The sequence below is a fragment of the Chrysemys picta genome, chromosome 9 (assembly GCF_011386835.1).
Source record: "Chrysemys picta bellii isolate R12L10 chromosome 9, ASM1138683v2, whole genome shotgun sequence".
Taxonomy (NCBI): domain Eukaryota; kingdom Metazoa; phylum Chordata; order Testudines; family Emydidae; genus Chrysemys; species Chrysemys picta.
Window position 1 is genome coordinate 71,283,981 of NC_088799.1, and position 24,929 is coordinate 71,308,909.

The window sequence follows — 24,929 nt, forward strand, 5'->3', positions numbered from 1 at the left end:
GTGTTGTTAAAGTTTTCCCAGTTCAGTGTTCATTGACAGGACACAAACAAAGTTAAGTCTAAAGGAGGAGGACTGCAGATTTAAACAAAATCAATACCATAATCCCATCTTGTGCTAATGTCTCATTATATTAATATTCACAGAATTGCCTCGAAATAATTTCAGGGGTGAGGAATACTCCAGAGGCAATGTGCTTTTCTGCCCCATCGGGGGGAAGGAGTGCTCGGACATCAGTCCACACAGGCTAGAAGCACAGTGAAAGAGAGTACCTACATTTCCCTGCCCCCATCACTGCCAAAGGAATTGCCTTCCATTCTTTTCTAACAGCTCTCTTGGGCAAATGGTTGGATGGTTCCAGAGGTTGCCACAGGCCTAGCTGTGTCTGCTGGGGGGAAGGTGACAGAATGCAAGGCCCTTGAGCGGGTAACGGTGGATTCTTTCAGCTCACAGGGCCTGAGGCAAAGCTGGTGGGAAGCGGTGTTGATTGACCAGCATTCCCCAGCTCCCAGGATTTAACCTGGCAGGGGGGCCTGAATTTAATAGAAAATAGGGTTACCATATTTTGTGCCTCCAAATGGAGGATACTCCACGGGGTCCCGGCCCTGCCCCAGCCCCGCCCACGCCCACGCCCCAACTCCGCCCCCTCCCCAAAGTCTCCACCCCCTCCCCTGCTTCCCACGAACATTTGATTCGCGGGAAGCCTGAAGCAGGTAAGGGGGAGTGTGGGGGGAGGAGGCGCGGCCCAGGCTGGCCCTCCGGCGGCTCTAGCCTGGGTCGGCTCGGGCCCTGGGGGGCCGGCCCCGGCCCCCGGCCGACCACCCCCGGCCCACCCAGCACTGCCGGCCCCCGGCGGCCCGGCACACCCTCCGGCGGCCCGGCCCCGCGACCCCGCCACCCCGGCCCGGCTCCCGGCCCCGCCACCCTGGACCGGCTCCCGGCCCCGCGGGCCTTGCCCCGCGACCCTGGACCGGCTCCCGGCCCCGCGGGCGCGGCCCCGCGACCCCGGACCAGCTCCCGGCCCCGCGGGCCCGGCCCCGCGACCCCGGCTCCTGGCCCCGCGGGCCTGGCCCGGCCCCCGGCCCGGCACCGTGCGCCCGGCCCCCGGCCCGGCACCATGACCCCGGCCCCGCACCGGCCCGGCCGAGCCCTCCCGATTTTCCCGGACATGCCCGGCTTTTGGGGATTTCCCCCCGGACGAGGATTTGAGCCCCCAAAAGCCGGACATGTCCGGGAAAATCCGGACGTATGGTAACCCTAATAGAAAAACTCCCATTGGTTTCAGTGTGCTCTGGATCAGGCCCCAACAGGTGCTGAGAAAACAACCTTCAAGTTCCAAAGTAAAATCACACACACGTCTTCTATTGCCTAATTTAAATTCAAAATTAATTCACTCAAATAGCTTTCACAGAAGACATTCAAATCTTTAACAAGATATTAACCCCCCCACCATTGTCTCTGTTGTCTTAGAAATATGAAGAAATCCTTTTCTATTCCATTTTCTGTTAATGTCGCTCAGCAAAAGATAATGCTTTGTACAGAGCAGGGATTTTGTCTACCTCACAGACTGGTGTTAAAAATAAAAAGAAAGTAAAAGAAAAAGCAGTGGCAATCTTTGTATGCTGTAGATATGCAATTTGAATGAGAACATTTCTTCAGGCCCCCTTTATTTTTACCATACCGTTAACAAAATTGCCTACCGAAAAGTAAGTCTAACCTATGGACCTGATCCTCAGCTAGGGTAAATCGTCAAAGCACCACTAAAGCCTACACAGATGTACCCTAGCTGAGGATCTGTTCCTGTATAGAAATAATTGAAGTGAATCCCATCTTATCACCACAAATATTTTATTAACTTCTTTTACTGCATAGATACCTCATGACTAACTCAAATAAAAGCATGGGAGTTTTCTTTCTACTGAGGATAGGCTACTGATGGAGAAAAAACTCAGATAAATAACAAACCCTTATCACAAATGCATTAATGCAGCTTTCCAGAATCTGGATTCAATTCTGATGTGATTCCCATTGCTTTACTAAGCCTTTCATTAGTGTCTTATAAAGCAACAGGGTGTTTAATTATCATTATATTTTTGTCCTCCTTGTTAATCTGAGGGCTTTTTAATTCATTCATATGACTGCTGCTCTGAACTGTACCGCAGCTAATGTCTCTGTGATCTGTACTTGGGCATGAAGGTGACAAAGTGAGGGCAATGCTTGTGATGCTTCTAAATTTTCCCACTGGCTTCATTACTGCTTTATATTGTTGATTATGTCAGTCAGCTGGCTTTTAGTAGCCTGCATGGTAGGGTATGTTTCTAGTCTGAAAATGGCACTCAATCTCTCAGTAGAAAAAAAAATCTTGCCTGCTTTTGAGAGACCTTGAGGTACAGCTCTGTCCAAATGAAGGCTCCAATTCTAGACTCCATTAGCATTAAGAACCACTTATCAGATGCTGCAAAGCTTTATTGCTTTCCACCTGGCCTAGATTACTTAGATTCCTGAGCATACAATACCAGCGAGGACAGTGCTACAACCCCTCTTTGTTTTACAGAGCTGCACAGCTAAATACTATGTTAATGCAGGAAGTACCATACTGCCATCTACAGACAGGAATATCCCCTAATATAATCATTCAGTACTAAATTTTCCCACAGCCAAGAGTCACTTTATTCTAATTTTCTCCTTTTAACATTGATGAATCACAAACTGTTTACATTTCAATGTCTCAGCCAAGCATGAACTTTCAGGCTTTTAATCTTTATAGACAAAGTTATTCTGCAGTGCTTAGACATACAGACAGAGAAAGAGAATGAGCAGCTAGAAACTTTGTATTACCTGTCTGGTGTGGATGGGGCCTGGGGTCTTGAAGCCACCTTGACAGCTGCATTCGGAGACGCTATAAGGGTCCGAGCTGCTTGAGGAGCACTTGGAGAGCGAGTCACAACCCACCACAAAGGTGTTATCCAGAGGCAGTTCCTGAATGACATGGTGCTTCTTAGGGGGTACAGGAGTCTCGGGTTTAATTTGAAAGGTGGGCTGTGGAGAGGCAGACTTGTAATGCTTTGCTAAATCTGGGCTGTCAGGCTTAAATGTGGTTGGTGTGGTGGCCCAGTTATATTTTCCCATAGTCTGTTCTTCAAGCTCTACAGGAATGTCTAAAGTGCCATTTATATGCTCATGGGCTGGATCATCGGGCTTAGATTCTTCAATTGTCACAAAGTTGAGAAGGAGGCTTTTAGGAGAGCGCTTCTTTTTCTTCTTCTTCTTCTTGATCTGTCGGTTCTCCTGGTTTGGGGAGACCCATTCCCCACTCTGCTTGCTTTTTTGGACAACCTTGTGCCGGGGTGTCTGGCGGCATCGTACCAGAGCAGTGACAAAAATGACCAGGATGACTGTCATGGTGCCTGCAATTATAGCAATGATGATTTTGACATAGTCATTGGTCTGTGGGGTTATCTCACCATCCCCAACATTCTGGCCCACTGGTGTTTCCATATTTCTGCGCACCAGCTCCTGCACATATGAACCATTGGTGATGGTCTCATTCACAAATAAATGCACCAGTGCTATGGTATAGAGAGACTCTGGCTGTCCTAAATCATTGACTTTTATCACTAGCCTGTGTAAGCCATGATCTGCTGTGATTACCTTCTCTTTCAAAGTAATGTTGCCTGTTAACTGATCGATTGTAAACAAACCTCTCGAGTTCCCACCTATAATGCTGTAGCGGAGCTCTGCATTCATCCCTGTATCATTGTCAACTGCAAAGACTTTAGTCACCACGGATCCTGGATTGGTGGCTGTGGGAATTAAGTCATAGGAGTAGTTGGATGAAGGGATGACAAAAACCGGTCTGTTGTCATTCACGTCAACTACATTTATGGTCACTTTGGCAGTGGAAGAGCGTTGCACTCTTCCTCCATCGACAGCCTTCACCTGGAAAGTGTAAGAACCTTGTTGCTCTCTATCAAATGTAATATTGGGTCTTATTACACCAGTAAGTGGATCGATAATGAAATTCTCTCTGCCATTTAATATAGAGAGAGTAACTGCAGCATTCTCTCCAGAGTCAGCGTCAGTAACTGTGATGAGCCCCACTGTGCCATACATGGGCAGGTTTTCTGGCACATAGAAATTATATTCATTGTGGGTAAAAGCAGGGCTGTTGTCATTCTGGTCCAGAACTGATAGTGTCACAGTAGCATTGGTCTGCAATGGTGGCATCCCATTATCCTTAGCCAGTACAGTGAAGGAGTACCTGTCCTGCTTTTCCCTGTCCAGCTTTCTCACTGCTGTCAGAACTCCTGTGCGGCGATCCAGGTTGAAAATGGGGGGTGCATCTGAACCCAGCATATAACTGATCTCAGCATTGCGTCCACTGTCTGCATCTGTGGCACTGATCTTGGTCAGCTGGGTACCAGGAGCATTGTTCTCAGGAATGGAAAGTCCTATGACAGGCTGTGTAAAAACTGGGGCATTGTCATTCTCATCTTTGATTTTGATCAGCAGCATTGCAGACTGATTTAAGGGAGGTTTCCCTGAATCAGAGGCCACTATTTTAATAGCATATTCTCGCGTAGCCTCATAGTCTAGAAATGTGGCAGTCTCCAATAGAAACTGATTATCAAACACTGGCTTTAACCTAAAAGGGACATCATGGTCTGTGAAGCAGGTAACTTTTCCATTCAGATCAGCATCCTTGTCCATTACTGTAATCAGGGCAATTTTTGTATTGAGCGGTGCTTTCTCAGACAGGAGCACAGTCCCATTCACTGGATTGATGATGTATCTTGTGTCTATGGATGGGACATTATCGTTAATATCTGTGATATTTACTGTCACTGTTGCTCTTGATGGAATTGAGCTGCCATCACTTGCCAAAACAGTTAACTTGTGTACGGGTGACTCCTCCCTGTCCAGTGGTTCCTTAATTGTGATGAGGCCAGTGGTGTTATCTAAGGCAAAGAGCCTTTTGGCCAGACTGGAGATCTGATTGCTGAAAAAGAAGTGGATCTGTGCATTTGAGCCCAGATCAGCATCAGTGGCATGGAGCTGAGAAACTGAGGTGCCCACTGGAGCATTTTCTGGAATGCTAACTTCAATGTCATTTTCCTTAAAGACTGGGCGATTGTCATTCACATCAGTAACTGTTACTTGTAGGATGGCTGTACTGGATCTGGGAGGTGTTCCACCATCTTCAACTTTAATCTTCATCACATATGTGTCTTTCTGCTCCCTGTCCAGGATCTGCTGGACAATCAGCTGGGGCCACTTGTCTCCCTCAGGTGTTTCAATTATATCAAGTCCAAATACATTTTGACCCTAGAAGACACAGAAAGGGGAACAATTTTATTATGAAAATATATTACAAACAGATACACATCTTTACAGGGGATCCCATGAAAATACCTTTATAGGTGTATTTATACTGCTAGATTAAGCCTTTAGCCTTTAGCACAGAGCTGTGTGTACCTGTGCCTCCCTAGTAGCAGGCCTGAGCAGGAATGGTGTTTCAGAGCATCAAGGTTCCTTTTACAGCTCCAGCTCAAATTACTGCAACTCCTGAAAACATATGGCTTACTTCCTATTTTACACCTAGTGGGTGGGGGCGGGGGAGAGAGGGAAGAGATGCCAAGGCTCAACTTACATCAGACTCCATGCTCACATAAGGGCAGTATCCACAGAGCTAAGGGTGTGCCCCACAACAAGCCTGTACCCGAGATTTGGGGAGGACAAGCAAAAGGATAAGGGGACTTAATCCCCAGTTCAGCAGAGCAAGACAAGGGTACAATCTGTACCGTGTAGAGAAAAGAAAAACTACACCATATTGAAAAGGGGATTACCACATAATTTACGATTCAAGTGGCACAGTCACAACTGAGACATGTTAGGTTATTAGAAATACATGAAAATCAGGAAGAATTATTCCCCTTTTCATCACTATGTATTTCATATTTGCAGTGAAAAATACATTCCAAGTGTGAAAATAAGATGTTTTTTCTTATGAATAATAATCACTGGACTATTACATTTACACTTTGAGTAATAAGATCCTGTAATAGGGTTTGTTGAACACTTTATGCCCTTCTTACAGCAAGTAATACATTTATATGTGCAGACACTGTGAAAACACAGCTTTTCCTCAAACTATGGGATGGACAGAGTGGTCTAAAAGTAATGTGCTGTCCTGCAGGTGGGAGACTGGAGTCTGGTTCCCACTGCTGATATCTTTCTGGGCCAACAGATGCTGGGACTCTTGCAAAGGGAGCATAAACATCCCCCAAGGAGAAGGAAGTGATTAGCAATGATCAATAGCAATCTCTCTGACTGATGAAGAATGGTGTTGACAGATTCCAAAGAGAATCCTGACAACCTTATCTCCCCAGAAGGATGGGGCCATAATGCAGGCAATGAAGATTGGTGTGTAACATGGGTGAAAATGGGGGCTCAGTGAGGCTCTGATAGGATGGGTGGCAGGGAACAGTTAGGCCAGAGCGCCGGGGGGAGGGCGGCGAGCCCCAGTCGGGGCTCCGCTCTCCCCAGCGGCCAGAGCGCCGGGGGGAGGGCGGCGAGCCCCGACCGGGGCTCCGCTCTCCCCAGCGGCCGGGGGGTGAGGGCACTGGGGGGGAGGGCAGCCGGGGCCCTGGGAGGAGGGCAGAGTGCCCGGCCGGGGCTCCGCTCTCCCCGGCGGCCGGGGGGGAGGGCGCCGGGGCGGGGAGGGCAGCCGGAGCCCTGGGAGGAGGGCAGAGTGCCCGGCCGGGGCTCCGCTCTCCCCGGCTGCCAGAGCACCGCACCGCGCCGCCCCCCTCCAGGTGCTGCCCCAAGCACAAGCTTGGTGGCCCCAAGCACAAGCTTGGTGGGCTGGTGCCTGGAGCCGGCCCTGAGTCTACTCACTTAGCAAGCACCTAGTAAGCATGAGTAAGGGTGGCAGAATTGGGCCTGCTATCATTTTATTTATTCATTTTAATTTATACACAAATTGCTAAAAGATCATCTCTCCATGGGTCTAGATTCCGCCAATAAAATTTACAAAGACAACTGTTAGTTGTAAATTAAACTAACATTAACCAGATGTAAAAATGAAACATCAGCTCTGGTTGGAAAACAGATCTTAAAAGTTATGAAAACAAATGTAGATCTTGCTTTTTCACTGGAAGGTGAGTGAAGATACCAACCCTGCTAATCGTGTCCGAATCAAGTTCTATATCCTATGAACCAAACGGGTTAATTTCTAAAGCAGTGACCCCATGACAGACCTTCTCTTTATTAAAGACAAGTGAATCTTCTCCCTCAGTGATAGGATTATCATGAGTGGATTACTGCAGGCAACCTTGCTAGCAGTTGTTTAATTTGGACTAAGGCTCTTATTTGTTGCAAAAATGCTGAATTAAATAAACTGCTCTTTCAACACTGATTTCCAGAAAAGCCTAGCAAGAGTGGGGGAAAAAAAGTCAGCTTTCCTTCAGTTCTTTATTTGCACACAAGCTGACAGATGTGCATTGATTATTCTGTCATTAGCTCCTGCAACTACAACAAACACTATATACAGACTTTTAATTCATGAAACTACATACCCAATTTAGCTTTTCTTTAACTATCACATATGACAAGAGACACATTTTTCATTATACCATCTGATTTTGGCTTAAACATATAACTTCAGTTCCCTGTCACTAGCAGTAAACTGCTAGGGAAACAGCAAAAAATCCAACACAAATTAGAATTTTTACTGAAAATATCAGCATTTTAACGAAATGTTTTATGCAAAATTGCTACCATATAGAATGTAATAGGGATTAATTAAATACAGAGTTTTATAGAAATTACTCTAAAAAAAATACCAAATATAATAGAGAACTAGCTCTTCTATGTAATTTTTAAACTGATCTACAGCAACACATAGAAAATTACATTCCTGTTATATTAGGGTATGTCTACACAGCTGCCAGGAGCAAGTCTCACAGCCCTGGTTGCCAGACTTTTGCTAGTAGGTCTCGTGCTGGTGTGCTGAAAATAACAATGTGGAAGTTCCAGCTTCAGAACGTTAGAGTCCGAGCCCGAACATAAAAGCAATGTCTACACAGCTATTTTTAGTGCACTGGCACGGGCCCTGCCACTGCATCTGTATCTGTTGACCCCAGCAGCTGTGTAGCCATACCCTCAAAGATTAATTTTAAAATGGTAAAGACAAGTTATTGTTCTCCATTAAACCCCACAGGATCAGATCTTTCCATATGGGGTGTAGACTCTTACGCTCATCTTTTCCTTACATCCCTTTTATTGCCAAAGTGACAGCAGTGAATAGTCAGGGTATGGCCTAATCACATATACCTAATGAGTCTGCCCTTCTGGCAGAATTCCTTAGAAACATCCTATAGAAAATTTTAGAGAGTTATGTGCCTGCTATAGAATTCTTTAGGTGGTTTTTTTTTTTTAAAGCTACAGAAAGGATGTCAGTCTATAAATTTCATAGTTTTTTAAAAGTAATATCTATAAAACCAAAGTAGTTTCATTCCTCTTAAATGGTATAGGACTTTTCCATAGGGAGAATAGTGTTTTCTTATACATTTGTAAATATCCTAAGGGTCACTATGCTGACACAACTCATGCACAGCTGTAGTAGATGTCTGTTGTAATTACAATGATAACTTTATTACTCACAAAAAATATAAATACACACAAAGCCAAGCTTAGGATGCCTAGGGTCAAAGGCATATATAAAATTGGGCAAAATACATAAGTGGCAGTAAAGCCAGTCAAAATGACAATTAATGCAATTTTTTTTTAAACAGACCAATTCAAGCAAACCTAATGGTACATATTGTTGAAATGAATAAGAATAGGGGCTGTGCCATTAAATACACACTTTAACACACCTATCGTGAGGATGGAAAGCTCTCCCACTTTAAACAGTCTTTGAAAAATGATGAAACATTCAACAACAAAAGGAACTATAAGGCTCTGACCGACTCCTCCATGAGTAAAGAAATTTAGAGTTAAGAATGATAATCCAGGCTGAGCTATCAGCTTTAACTCTCACCAAACAAACACAGAGGATGAAATTCTGGCTCCACTGAAGCTAATGGGAACATTGGCACTGACTTCAAGAGGTCAGGATTTCACCCATAGGGCCAGATTCTGACACCCTTATTCACCAAGCTGTCCCACTGCATCAGTGGGATTATTCCTGGTGTTGGTGCTGCTCAACAGCAGCAAAGGTAACCGAATTTAGCTCATAATATAAATCTAATAGAAAGTTAGCACATATAAAGTATTGTTCACCTTCAAAGTGCTTTACAAACAGTACTCTTAAAACTGGGAAGTATTGTCCCAATTTTTTGATGTGGGTAACAAAGGAAGAGTTAAATTATTTCATTTTAAGACATGCTAAGCACTGTAACTCCCATCTATTCAGGCAAAAGAAGCTTCTCTTTCCAGAGCCAGGATTAGCATTAAGGAGCTCCTGGGTCAGACCATGAGACTCTCTCTCTCTCTCAAAGGAACAGCACAGTGATATGCACTTAAGCAATAGTATCAGCCCAGATTTTCAGCTTAAACTCTACTTCCTTACAATATAAGACCATTCACTTCACTGGAGTCATGCATTACATTGAGAGGTTCCTGTAATTACAAATCAGTATTTTTGTTGAAAGAACTCCCTGCCGTATTTACCTGATCATTCGTAATGGATCCAAATGTCCTTTTCGGTGCTGTTTTGGGCTGTCATGTAAATACAAAATTAGAAAGTTTTTTAAAATGTGTAACATTGAAGTAAACCTGTAAATACACAACTATTCAAACACGGACACTCAACACAGTGAAGTGCAACAGCTCTTCAGTGCTACAACAGGCTAGCGTTCTGGGACTTAAGAGGGGGCTCCTAGGGTCCATTCCTGTACAAACTTGCTTCTGGCATATGCGATTCTGCAGTATCACAAGCTGTCTCATTGAACTCAGTGGGATTCAGATTCTGGAGTAAGAGCTAAACCTAGCAGGAAATATTTGCATGATTGGGCTCTTGGTTGGCAGATTACTGACTGGATGAACTGGAAAAGCAAAGCCATGGGTCAGTGCAGGCACCATTAACATGGCCTGCCGTGGCCAAGACTACTCAGAAAATTAAGTTTGCGAACCAATAAGTGGATAGACAGTAACAGCTCTCTCGGATGCTGATAAACTGATAGACCACAATGGCTTCTTAAATAAATAGAGCCCCAAACCCCCCCAACTATGGTAAAAAATTTCACATTAAAAACGTACAATGCTGTGTGATGCATAGCACTTTGGATTTTAAAAGGGAATCAGTGTTTGTGATTATTTTTGAGACCATCAGAGAGTATTTGTTCATGTAATAAACAAATAAGGGGTAGATCCTGTAAGGTGCATGGTGTGCTTATATTTCACTAAAGGAGAATGCTAAGCACCTCACAGATTCAGGCTCTCATTGGCAAGAAGGCCTTGTATCTGCAGACATGTTTAACTTAAGGCAATTTACTCACAGTGCATAAAATTAAGCATATTTTAACAGGTTGAGGACCTAAATCTATTTAGCAGATTGTACAAATGACAAAATCTATACAGAATGTATATAAGAAATATTCAAAGTGGTAATAAAATATACAATGAGCAAGTGGGCCCATACAGTTTAACCATCCTAAAATGAGGGAACCTACCATACAAAACACTTGTGGTTAGATAATCCTGGCATCAAACTGTGAATCAGATATAATGTTTCCTGACTCCTTGGCACAAAATTATTTTAAACAGATAAGTCATTTGCAAAAATAATACTCTAATAAGAAAATCTTCAATATATAAGCAGCTTGCATCCAAATGATCCTAAAGTGCTTTAAGAACCCTCCCCCGAAATAGCTCAGCTGTTTGCTGGCTGATGAACATTTCAGGTATAGCCAAGAAGGAAACACTTGCAATTCTGTTGAACATAGAAGGTAGGTCCCAACTTTCTGTTGTTGTCAAGAGAATTCCTATGGAACACTGTAGCACAGCAGGTGCAGTCAAGAATGAGCCAAAAGAAAGAATTACAGTAACACAGACACAAGATTTCTAATGCAAAATTATACAGGAGCTGCAAAATGGGATAGATTAGTTTTCAGATTTTGTTTTTAAAAAGCATGCATTTTTCTTTCAAGCTTGACACTTTGAATGTGAAACGTGTAAATACCCACAGCAAAGCTAAACCCACTAAATACAGAGTTACTATAGATAATAAGTAAATACTAGCACATTCAGAAGCATGGTAGCATGAATGCCGCAGCTCTAATGACAGGAATACCAGGTCTCCAGTCTGCTGTCACAATGTGTGATTCAGATTTGTATTCATTCTGAACGATTGCACTGCATTACGCTTCTCTGTCATTTAATGCACACCGACTTTCCACTCTCTTTTCGGCAATACTGCATGCAACTTGGGTTCCATTAAATGTATGCAACGGGGGGAGGGAGGGGGAGGAAGGAGTGTGGTGTACACATACTAAAAACCAGCAAGATAGCCTCAAAGAAGAAACTGAAATTAGAAATCTGTGAAATATTTGCAACACAAACAGAAATCCACGGGAAATTTGCCTGCTGTTGGGTTCCATTATAAACTAGAAACTCAAGCAAGGTTTGTCAGAACATCCGCTGAGGTTAAAGAACTGAGGCCCGGTTTCAAGTAAACTTGGGTAAATGCATGGTTTTGTATCAATACTATGCACAGTTGCTGTTTCATATGTTTTCATATGTTGATGTAAATACTGCGACATATGACGACAGTCTAAACTGAGTTTTGCTTAGACAGTCAAATCAAAAACTCAAAGTGGAACTTGGGGGTTCTGAATTTCCATAAATCTAAGCTAAATGAAATGCCTGTACAAGAACTTGTATGTAAATACGTTCAGCTCCTTGCCTAAACTGTATGAATATGAAAAATCCAAGTGCAAAATCCATTTGGTGGACTACAAATTTATCGATGAACTTGGCCGCAAGTGCCTAAGCTTTTCTCAGTCTCAGTTTATGGTTTTAAAAGAGCCACCCTACCTGTAAAGCACAAGCAAAGCTTTCCTATCCATGCACTCAAAGCCTAACTACTTACATTATATCGATAGCGAGCATAATACTAGGCGGGGGCTCAGCACAAAGTACAGATAAGGAACCATTATTCCAAAAGGGAGAGAAAGGTAAGAAATACAATGGGCAAGTCCGCAGAGAATCAGTAAGTGGTCCAGAGTATTGTAATCTGAACAAAAAGGAGGTTTAGGAGGAATACACAAGCACTGAAATGCTTGGGAAGCTAAATTTAATGTTATTGCAGAAAGACTGAGAGTGATGTCTCTTGCTGTTCCTTACCACCCCAGGGCAGTCTGTCCTTTCTCTTCAGAACTCTTCCCAACCTTGATTTCCCCAAATCTCCTTTGGATTCGACTTCTCTGACAGTCTGACAATTTTATCCATAAAGCGGTCTTATATTTCCTGAGCTTGTGAAAGCTGATGAATATTCTTTGACCGAATTGTGAACAGGAAAAGGTCTAGCGCACAGAATAATTGCCTTCCATGCCCTCATATAAGTTCTTTACACATGAGTTTAGCAAAACATATTAGCAGTTTCCTTAAATTTATGCTTTATACTGAAGACGACAAATGTCAGTGCAGTCGTCCTGACATGAAGGTGCCATTAGCAGTTTTATGGCCCAACTAAGCCCTGACAAATCTCTCTTCACCAGTCATGTTTAGGGGTGCCGTAGTGATTGTTAACAAGACAGAGTTCCAGTTTTGGTATATGAACTGTATCTTCCCATATTACAAGTTGTTCTATAGCAAAGTAGGCAATACAGTAACAGCCTAAGTTTGTGTAACAATACTTAAAATCTTGTATTTTTCAAGCTCTCTCTTATCGTGGGTTACCAGGGCTGCCACTTTTAACAGTTTCCCCTCCAACACAAATTCTCTGCATCACACTATTATGATGCTTGTACTGTGGTATCAGCACATTGCTTCGTCTCATCAGGATGTAACGTCATGACAACATGAAATAATTTGAAGGTCACTTGAGTGGTTCTGCAAACTTAGCTCAAATGGACTCTTATCTAGGTGCATCACCAAAGCAGCCAACTATCTCACAAGCATTAATTAATGTATCCCCACAACAATACTTTGAGGTAAGGAAGTATTACTACTCCTGTTTTATAGCTGGGGTCCTGAGATAGAAAGAGAGAGTACATCACTTGTCCAACATCATGCAAAGAGTCCGTGGCACATCCAGAAATTGAACCCGCTCTCTTGAGTACCACTCCAAGGCCTTAAATTCAAAATCATCCTTCTTTTAGGGACAGTTTCCCCAAAACAGGGACAGGTAACAAATGTAGGTAGGAGAATTAGAAAAGTGGATTCTCCTCCACATCACATCACATTATATATGTTGAGAGACATACACGCACACTCTACTGAACAGGAGATTGATTAAGTACATGATTGACAGTTTAAGGTATTGAATATGATTGAGCATTGTTCTAAATGCTTCCATTTTTCCACAGCCTGAAGGAGGGTTCCAGAAACGTTTCCTGTCCCAGCAATTTTCCCCTTCTTTGTAATGGCACTAGGATTTATACAGGGAAGAAAGGATTTGGGGCTTACGTTAGGTATCTCATTGTTCTTTATTTTATTACAAACTTGAATTTTTATGATAGCATATTCTACATGTCACAGCATTATATATTTGATGCATTTGCCAGTTAAGGTTAACAGAGACCAAAGAACCAATCATCTGTAAATACATGATTACACATTTCATGGATATCACTTTCCAACACATAATTGTGGTTCAGGAAGTGTCAGGCAGAAAGCTATTCTGGGTAGTCTCTCAACAAGAGCTAAATAAAGAGCCCATTCTGCTTTGGCCACCAGAACAAGGCACCTTGAGATTCTAAATACATTTTTAGAGTTATTGGACGACCAGGAGTTTGAGCAATGTGGACCTGCAATACACCCTATTCCTTCCCTGCTCTGTAACCAGGGTAGTCTGTCAGGAAGAAAAAGATTCAGACTGACATCCACTTGTGCACAGGAAAACACAGGCAACTGTGTTCCTTACCTTAAAACAGATGCTGCTTAGCAAATTTACCACTTCCATCCGTTTCAATGGGAACTGAGGGTGATGGACACCTGGCTTTAGAGAGACAAGACAGATGAGGTAATATTTATTGGACAACATCTGTTGGCGAGAGAGACAAGCTTACGAGCTATACAGACTTTTCCTCAGCTTTTTGAGCTCTTTGTAGCTCAAAAGCTTGTTTTTCTCACCAACGGAAGTTAGTCCAATAAAAGCTATTACCTCACCCACCTTGTCTCTCTAATAATTCTGGGACAACGCAGCTACAACAACACTGCATACATGTGGCTTTGGTTCATAAAGCATGGAAAACAGAAACAAAAAGCCCTTTGATACTGTTAAAAAGTAGTGCAAATATACAGAAATTCATGCCCACTCTATACCTCAATCTCATTTCATTCCCTCCCCATACCCTAAACAAATACCTGAAGGAAATACGCACATGCCTCCCAAATTTTCTTTTAAGAGACAGAAACTTTACTGAGTTATATAGGTGCAAAAAATAAATTTGAACCTCTGATTTTGTATTTATACAATAAAGTTCGTTTGCATCATATCTTTTGCATCATATCTTGTAAGCCAAAGTGGTTGAAACTTTTGCATCTTGGTTGTATTGTTTACTTTTAAGAAAAATTTTGATAAAATCTTTGTGTGGGTTACATGGATAACACAAACAGAGACGCTTAACTAGAGATATAGGTGCCTAAACAAACACAGTAAAAAATAAAAAACAAAACAACGTGTTCTCTTGACTTACATCATAAAGGGGCATTCTTTCATATACCCATACTATACCTTAATGTCAATGTTTTCATTGCTTTATGAATTATGACATTTAAAAGAAGAACAGTTTGATCTCAGATTCAGGAAACTTTCAATTCACGTTTGCAATTATGCACATTTACAGAATGCCTGATAATATCATGCAATAGAGCTTTTCCCCTGGTTCCCCCGTCACCCTCCCCACACATTCACAAATAAGATTTGGAAGGGTTGTAGGCCTTGGGGTAAAAACTGCTGAAATACATATGATGGTAAGACCTTCCAAAACCTTTGTTCTTTGCCGGGATTTGTAAACTCAAAGAGAAAGTTTATGTTGAACATTGAACTCTTCAGGGGATCATTTCTACTTTTGAGAGAAAAGAAAAAGAGATGCTTTTCCCAAAAAAGTTATCTTTTTTTGTATTGTTCTGGGAAAGACATAGCTGAGCCACCCTAATAAAATTCGAAAGGTGCTTGACATATGCATGTACAAGATGCCACTTCACTGCCTATTGGAAGGTAATAAATAACCCTGCACTTTCAGAGTTATAAATCTGGTACAGTTGCCCAGAAGAAGCATCTAGTGCCAGTAAGTACTAAAAATAGTTGCAGAGATTGGATTCTAAAACTGATTAAATAAAGGCTGTTTACTGTGTTGATCAGGGAATGCTGGGGACAGAGCAAAAATCTGTTTCTGAACTTTTCTGGTGCTTGATTTATCAGGAAACCAACCATTCCCCCCTCCAACTTTCCTATTGTCACTCATTGGTATATATCAGTCAATAAAAGAAAAGCATGAGTTCCAAAAACATAAAATATTTCCCTTCTGTACTGTGGCAGGGCCACTTTGGAAGTAAACAATGAAAAAAATAAAAAGATAGCATACAGTATAAATATAGTGAAAACTAAAATATATAAATCTTCATTTCACTAAGTATCATCATTTAGCAATTTGTGGTATTACTGAAAGTACCTTCCTTGTGACTTGATTAGGATTAAAAATTCTAGGATCAAAAGAATATTTTAAGTACACAATTTACTCCTGAGGGAATTCTGCACCAAAAAAATAAAAATGATGTGCACAATATTTTAAAATTCTGCAAAATTCTGCAAATTTTGGCAGTAAATAAATGTGACAACAACATGGCAGTGGGCAGCACAAATCACTGGCTGCATTGAGGTGGGAGATCACCCTGAAGCCCCCAGTTCTCCCGGTACAGAGACTCAGCAGTGTAGGGAGATGGGACTCAGTGGGGAGGTCTGGGTGTGTGTGGGGGGGGAGGGTTAGGTGCTGGGGGAGTGAGGCTGGATAGGGTGGTGGGGGGGTCCAGATGCACCTGGTAGGTATCAGTAGGGTGAGGGTCTGGGAACGGGGGGTTCATTGGAGGGGTCCAGGTGTAGGGAGGTAGGGCTTGTCAGGGTGAAGGTTCGATGGGCGTGTTTAATGAGGGAGCCCCAGCTGCTGCCAAGGGGATGCCACATGCTGGGCTCCTGCTTAACCCTCACAATTCCCCTTTCCCCTTCTCTTCTCCATTCCCCCTCCCCTCACTCCCACATTCCCCTCCCCCTGCCCTATTCCACCCCCATTCCTTCCCCACTGCCTCTTCCCCACACTCCCTCATCCACCTCATCCCTCGTTTTTCCCACCCACGCCCCTTACCCAGCCCCACCGCGGGCACTCACTGTTGCACGGAATAGAAAACAGGAAGGCTCCCAGTACACAGAAGCACAACTGGCACTAGGACCCAGGACCCAGGAGGTGGCATCCAGCTGCAGAGTCAGCATAGGGGAGACACAGCCGTCTTCAGCTGGGCAGCTCTGTGCTTGCAGAATGAGTGAGGGGCAGTGACATGTAACTTCATGTGCCCCCCCAATGCCTCGCCTCTGTTTGGAGGGGGGAATCCCCCCAAAAAACTGCACCCAGAGTCGTCCCCTGCGCACGGCTTCCCTTTGCCTCTCTGCCATTTTCTGCAGGGAAACACAGGAAATCTGTGGGGTGAGTGATGTTTTATGCAGGCGTGCAGTCCCACAGAATCCCCCCAGGAGTAAAAATTTGCTAGGGAAATACATACCCAATACCAGGGGTCGGCAACGTTGGCACGCGGCTTGCCAGGGTAACCACCCTGGCAGGCCGGGCCAGTTTTATTTACCTGCTGACGCGGCAGGTTCGGCCGATCGCGGCCCCCACTGGCCGCGGTTCGCCATCCCGGGCCAATGGGAGTGGCAGGAAGCGGCGCGGGTGAGCGATGTGCTGGCCGTGGCTTCTCGCCACCCCCCATTGGCCCGGGATGGCGAACCGCAGCCAGTGGGGGCTGCGATTGGCCGAACCTGTCGCGTCAGCAGGTAAATAAAACTGGCCCGGCCCGCCAGGGTGCTTACCCTGGCGAGCCGCGTGCCAACGTTGCCGACCCCTGCCCAATACCGTACATCACCTGTGTCCCATTTCCAAGGCATTTATTACAACAACATAAACTGATGAATGGCATTATCTGGGGGGGGGGGTTGCCTAAGAAACCACACTCCTACAAATGATCTCATTTGTGTTTATGTGTGTGTGTTTTATTTTTTATATTGTCTTCCATATCTCTGTTAGTGATTTAAGTGCATCCAATTTCTGTCTTCCCTTAGAATCAGCAAAAATGATGCAAAGATCTAAGCAATCTAGTCTGTTCTTGGATTACACCCTGTATTATATACTTTAGAGATTTCTGCCCCAAATTTTATATATTTCAGATGATGGATTTTCACTGTGAGGAAGGAAAGTAAACAAAAATATCTTTTTCACAGAACCATCAAGATGCCTTGTTAGGTATTATTGTCACTTTTTCCCATTCTCTTCCTTTATCTTTGGTCATCTGTTTATAACTTCTGCTACATGTGTCATCTTGACTTTAGACTGTCATCTCTGGAGCAGGTCTTTGTTTTGGTAGGTGCATGATATATTTTTCAGCACTTAAAAATAATGAATTGAAAAATAATTATTTTAGAAGATTAATGACCAATTTGCGGGAATGAAAACCACACATTTCAGTAGGCAGCTTTTACAACCTGCTCTAAAGCACAGCCCCAGAGTTTAGCCCATTCCTGAACCTTGGCTTTAACAGCTATAAGCTTGTCTTCCATGCAGTTAACTCAAGTAATAACATAAGTGTTGTCCGTAACTCGACTCCTATCCACATTCGAAAACCCTTGACTGTGGTCATGCTTTTAACTTGAGCTGCTTGGCCTGTCAAGCTAGAGTGTCAGTTAGCACAACTTGTCAGCTGCCAACATGACCATTCCGTTGCATGGACGTAGTCTAGGTCCACTCAAGTGCCACTAATCCTCCAATGCCTTCCCATAATTCCCTCTGTGTGAGAGGCAAAATCCATGTCAGCAGCTCATGCATTATAAAGTGTTATATGAAAACCAGCTGCTGGATGGGTCATCCATCCTGCTTACAGATTTAAGACTCCACTCCCATCCCCATTTAGCTTTACCGTGCAAAAATTGGTCCACTGGGCCGTATGCACAGGAATGCAGAGAAGAATGTGAATCTGAATGAAATAATTTTTGACATTCAGTATTATGGCTTTCAGTAAAGGAATGAAATCCACAATAAATGATTGAACACGAGTCTGATAACAAAAACAATAAACTTCCAGTAGCCAATGCATTGTTAAGGTTTTTCCTTATTATGCTCTTACACATGATCAAATTAGTTCCAGCCACTGCCCAGAAGGGAAAGTCAACCAATCATTTCACAATAATGTGCATATTAATACAGCTCTGCATGTTCAGTTTTTCCTCATTTCAGAGGCAGAGAACAAAGTATGCTGTCACCTCATACATACCCTTTGATATGTAATGACAATCTTGCAAACTGGTGTGTGTCAAGTATTGCATTACAGTCATAAAATAAGTTATCTCAAACACATTTCTCATAGATAAATTCATTCTATAAAGCCCTTTGCTCTAACATACTGGGGAGAAATGAAACAAAGGAAAGAAAAAAATCCACCTTGCATGCATATTACATTAGCCAGGTCCTTTTACAAAAGCAAAGGGAACAATTTTCTTTGTTACTGTGCCCATAAGACTCAGTGCACTGCAGTGCTGACGTAAGATTCACCGAGCCACCGAAAGCTAATATGAAGTTGAACTTAAATCCTGTTGTTCCAAAGCAGGTTCTGAAAGTCACCTCTCTTCTTTAGGCGTTCTCTTTAAATATTATCTGACCAGAACAGCAGGAATGCAGTGTGTCATTTTCTCAGTTCTGCCAAAAAAATCTGTGATAAGTGTGATTTTTAAAGTCCACCCAGAAAATGGTATGTATTTATAGTGAAATGTTGGAAATTTTGAAATTAAATCTTCAAATAAAACCAGAGATTCAAATCCTGCCTCTATAAATATGAACAGTTTATAGAAATTGTAAATTATTTGACATATCAGCATATGAAGCAGTACTTAAACCTAATCTTTACTTTTCTTTTGTACGCATCCAGTCTTCCCTGTATGACTGTATAAGTGGAGTTTGTGTAACATGTTCAGATTCTCTGAAATGAGAGGCATTATGGAAATAAAATATTTATTAATTTCAAGTAAAATGAGAGTGTAGTATATTATTGGTAAAGAAAACAACATGGACATGTAAATGTTACTTACTCAGGTCCGATTAAAACATGCAAAAGTGAAACGGATTTCAGTGAGATGCATCTTTCTAGAGTCATCTTTAAAGAGAAAAGAAAGCCTAAATATTTCCTAAACTGCTGTGTTTCTGTTGCTGTGATGCTCTCAAAAATGAACTGAAGAACTTCTACTATCTTCCCTGCTCTGCTATGCAGTTATTCTTGCTAAGGGCTATTGGCAATATTGACATTTAATCTAAGCATTTATACAAGTCATCAATGTGGTATCTAAGTACCCTGCAGAGACTATCAGAACAATGATTCACTATATAGATATGCAAAGTGGCTTCCTTCTTCCCCTCAAGTCAGTTGGGACAATGAGTATTGTTTTGTTTATTCAATCTCTTTCCATCTCCACCTCTTCCTCCTGATCTATTCTTCAACATGCCAAACATTCATGCTTCTTTCACAATGACTTTTATGACCCACAAAAAACACATAGGCCAAAAAAGGCCAATGCTGTTATTAAAGCATTGACTGGTGCTCTGCTAGCTGCAGCTAGCATTCAACAGAAAATTGTTGGGGTAGGAGGAAGAAGAGATTGAGGAGTTGCGGACAGAGAAACTGAAGAGATAATAGCACAGCCAAGTCCCAAGGAAGAACTTTCCTATGGGCCCCCAAATCCAGTCCTCACCCTCCAAATGGTAGCTACCCTACCTTAAGTTGCATTCAGAATATGGAAAAGTCTCCAAAATGAGAGCGGCAACAGTTTCAGAATTACATTTAAAACCTCATTCTAAAGAAAACCCACTGGAGACTCTATTTTCAAGGCACAAGACTGCCAAAAAGTCAAGGAACTATATTATTATGTGTGCATTTATACAGCAAACATCACAATAGCCCTAGTACAAGCCATTTTACAATTCAAAGACAGAAAAATCAACAGCTCTACAGATTCAAACCCAATAACTCGATCAGGTTTTCTTGTTGTTCATTTTTTGTTAAGTTCACCCACCATCCAACATAGGTATTTAGCATATTTACAAGAGGCTCTGGGTGTTTACAGCTCTTGACCTGAATGACTATGGTGACATGCTCGTATATAAGCAACAGCTATTGGACTTTGTGAGTTCAAAACACTTAAAGTCAATAGAAAGTTTTACAAGTTTTGGGACTGATCTACTACAGGAAATATACACTTTTGAGAACTGAGAGTAAATTTTTCCATGAACAACAACAACAACATTCATGTGTGACAAAAAAAAAAAAAAGTGTTCACATGGGGTGACATTCATTCCTGTGTAGCAGGCCAGTTCAAAACTTTATGCATCACTTTAGATCTATTCTGAGGACTTAATTTGGACTTAAGTGGTATCTAGACCTTGTGCTGGCTCTCTGCACAAAGGTAAATTTCACCTATGGGCACTTACTAGTTCATTATTGTGAGGTATGTTATTATTAGGATTAAATAGGGAACAAAATAGAAGCTAACAGGTTCATCCCATTAAATGCACTATAACAAACAGGTATGAAAAGTCTGTAACGGCAGTTACTGCAACAAGCAGAAGAGCGACAGTGGGGTCAAAATGTAGGGGGAAAGCAATCTCAGAATGAAAAGGTACATAATATCCTCCTCTCAAATGCCTGGAAGAGCATCCCACCACAAAAAAAAAACAAATAAAAAAAGACAAGACAATTTGTTAATAAGAGAAAAAATATAATTTGACTTTGGAACATAGGCAATAACCAAAGCAATAATACACATCACATTAAAGGAACCAGCAATTATAAACACAATGTTATAAAAATAAACTTGAATACTGACAGCTGATGACTCAGAATTCACACTCCTTTTTCCAGTGTTTCTAGTTGTTTCTTTAAAATTATCCGCAATGCTCTTTGCTAGATTGCCCCAGCTCTAAAAGCTCTATGGGATTCAAGTGTTCAAACTAACTATTCACAAAACACTAGTCTGGGAGTACAAATTATATTGTAATAAACCTTTCTTTCAGAAATAAAAATAACTATACTGCGGTCAAGTGCCAGGCGCCATGGTTGAAGTATTATTTAAATCCTGCCTTTGACAGCTAAAAATACAATATTGGGCTTTCTCCCCATCTTCCTTTCTTTTCTAACAATGAAAAACTATTTTGTTCTGTGCTGTGTGGGGAAAATAGCAAGGGCTAAATTAATTGTCTTCTTCACTTAATGCCAACTTTAAAAAAACATTTTCTGATATGAAATTATTTTTATATAGGATTAATGATTCTCTCTGTTGTCTTTTCTCTTAATTTTTTCAATTACACACACCCGGCACACATACACACACTTGATAATATGGGGAAAATCTGTATCTCCCAGCCCCAATTTTATAAAATATATTTTAAAAAGAAGAAATTTGGGGACAATGTAGATTTTCCTCCCTTCCATTTACACTCCAGTGTATAGCTGGTTGAAAAATGGATGGCGTGGGGGAAGAGGAGGGAGAATCCCTCTCCCCACCCCAAAATGTTCTATAAATTGTTGTTCTTTTTTTTCTTCTTTTGTCAAAATTTCAGTTGCAATTTTTCTGATCAGTCACATACACATGTTTAACAAAGCTTTCAGCCACCAGGCTACCCTTTCAGCATACATTGCTCTTGGTGGAAACTCAGTTGTTACTATCTTGTTACTACAGCAGTAGTAGGACACAGGATTTTTCCACAGCAAATTTACTCAAGATGGACAGGACCAAAGCATAGCCACAGTAAGTTCTCAAAAGCAGTACCCAGTAATGCTAATCATTACTGCTATTAAATATTTATATTATGGCAATGCCCAAAAGCAGCAATCAGGATTGCGCTGGGCACTGCACAAATAGAGTTAAAACAAGAGAAAATCCTGGTGCTGAAGTCCTTCCAATCTAAAGAAGATTAATCCAGCTTGGTATTGACATAGTCTTCCTTGATGGAAGGCTTTGGGACCAAGAGGAAGTTTTGGGAGGCTTCCATCTGCATAAAGGAACTATTGATCCTGGCTAGACTATTGATTTAGACCACTGCTGTCCAGCTGTTTGACCCTATGTCAAAAAATGAAAGCCATGTGAAGGCATGCCAGATGCTTCTCATTTCCATACAATACTGATGGAACTTGCATTGGTACAAGTGTGACAAAATGTGGCATCTCTAACCACTGAGAGGGGCACCCTAAGTGATATTTTTCATGAGTGGATCTGGCAGACACATCCTTGAGTGGGGTTCTCTAGTTTGCACCAGTACTTCAGGGATCTTAGGACTGTAGAGGTATGATGTAGAGAACAGAGAAGAATGCCTTGACTGTGATCCCATCTGGGCTTGTAAGGGCTTCATGAGTAGAAAGCCAGCAGAGTCTGTATTAGAGACTATCAGACCTAGCTGACAGACTCCTAGACTCAAATCGTGTTTGAGAACTGTGGATCAATGAGGATGTCCTTAATTTTGAGGACTCAGTCCACAAGAAGTAGCACAGTAAACAGGCTGGTAAAGATCCTGACTCACAGGTGCTGGAGATACTGAGGAAGAGCCAAGTAGTTCGTCTCCAGGCTGATTACCAGCCATGAATTTACAAGGCTTTGATTACCTTATGGGTATCCTAAATAACCTTTTAGTTGAGAATCCTACTAGGGCTGTTCTATATGATCACATCTAGAATTCAAAACCAGCTGGACAGAATAGTACTAAATTAGAATTTGCACTTGAATTTAAAATCAGTCACGCTGAGTCTGAACAGAGATTGAGACTGTCTCAGACTGTGATGGCAGTGGAATTTTAATACATTAAACCAAGGACAACAACACAAAGCCAAACCATATTAGACACGAAAACATTATACATAAACACACTAAATAAATACACACATGCACACAAATACATAAAGTTACTGGGTTAGGCTCTCAAAAAGCCAGGAAATGACAATTTAAGATGCATTCATATCAACATCAACTTTTCATTTAATAAGAAATCAAGAATTAACATAACGGCAAGCTTTTATAGTTTTCCTATCTACTGTAAATATATGGGTGCACAAGTTCTTTTCAATTTATAACATGCTTTAAAAATAATTTTGGAAAGATGTATGAACTACACTAAAGTTTCAGAGTAACAATTTCATTGGCATCAAGATCTACCATTTCATTTGAAAGTCTAACCATGCAGTACAGAGAGTCAGAAATCATCTCTTTGACAAGTGTTGTTTCACTAGATTGCCAACTGGGTCATTCTTACTTGATTTCCCACTCCTGGCCTGTATGCTGCAATGCTTTTTGGTTATCTCAGAACTGCTTTGTTGTATCCCACATGCTCCCTGTCACATCGTTATATCCAAACCAGAAGAAAACTCATCCCTCCAGCAAGCCTAGGCCACAGCTAGTATAAATAGCAGGTTTAGTTTTAAATCCAGTGAGGTGCAGGAAGGAGCTGTTCCCCTTTGCAGTCTGTGAATGTGACTCTCAAACAGTTGAAAACAAGACAGAAAGGGCCTTTTAAGCCCAACTCTTACACCCAATGTTACGTTCAGTTGTGCACTTGAACTCTGATAAACCTCAGTTGGGCGAACACCTGCAAAGCATCACTGAAAAGAATTAGTGTGCAGATTACCAAAGCACAAATCAATGAGATATTGCTCCTGTGCAGGCAATACCATGAATCTCACAAGCCACCTGGACAAGTATATCACCTCCTGGCCCCTTCCCTGGCACTCAGTAATGCCCTTAAACAGGGCTAAGGCATTTCTTATAGAAAGCTAAAGGCCATGTTCCTCATCCCAGTACTTGCTAGTCCACAAATCCCACAGATGTCTTGGACCTTCCCTGCCCTAATAATTCAGATTAGTAAAATTCTACTGTATGTTTGTTTCATGTAACATTCTGTTGTTTTTAAGTCACTTTTTTGCATACATGTTAAACCGCAACACTTGGTATCGGGAAAAAGCCCTTAGTTAGTTCAGGATGTCAAAGTTCTAATGCTTAGACATTAAAGGAGGTTACTTATACCTACAAAAACAATAAACTCTTATTACAATTTAATTGGAAATAGACAATGTTGTTTAACCAAAACAAATATCCTATTTCTGAAATGAGTTAACCTATTTAAAATTCAGATCACAAAGCAGATTCTCATCCACAAATATTTCTGTTATATGCAGCATACAGTGTCAGATTGTAAACTGCCAGACTCGACACAGAGATTCCTTGAGAAAACCTAGCATCTGGAAAGATAAAAGTGCTCTGTCAGTATACTCTATGATAAAGAGTTACAGGGAATGGCCGCCACTCAGCATGAAGAAAAGTTGATAGTGGTGGGCTTGGACTGGTATTAAGATCAGAGTTATATAATATATTTATTCGTGATTTTGAAAACAGCAAATTAGTATAGTTCACTGATGAAACTAAATTGTTTCAGTTAGTAAAAACTAATGATGTTTATGAGAATTTCCAGATA

General features: G+C 41.8%; 1 protein-coding gene across 7 annotated transcripts in view; it reads right to left on the bottom strand.

The window, feature by feature from the left end:
- The window catches only part of PCDH11X (protocadherin 11 X-linked), a 1,048,566-nt gene that overhangs the window by 884,602 nt on the left and 139,035 nt on the right, over window positions 1-24,929 (bottom strand). For 4 of the 7 annotated variants that reach the window (XM_005288308.5, XM_005288309.5, XM_065556489.1 and 1 more), the window contains 2 exons: window positions 9,673-9,720; window positions 2,836-5,322 (listed from right to left, as the gene is read on the bottom strand). In XM_005288308.5, coding sequence (XP_005288365.2) covers window positions 2,836-5,322; window positions 9,673-9,720 — 2,535 coding nt within the window. The remainder of the gene's footprint in view (window positions 1-2,835; window positions 5,323-9,672; window positions 9,721-24,929) is intronic. The other 3 variants (XM_065556488.1, XM_042853322.2, XM_065556490.1) reach the window with 1 other exon arrangement.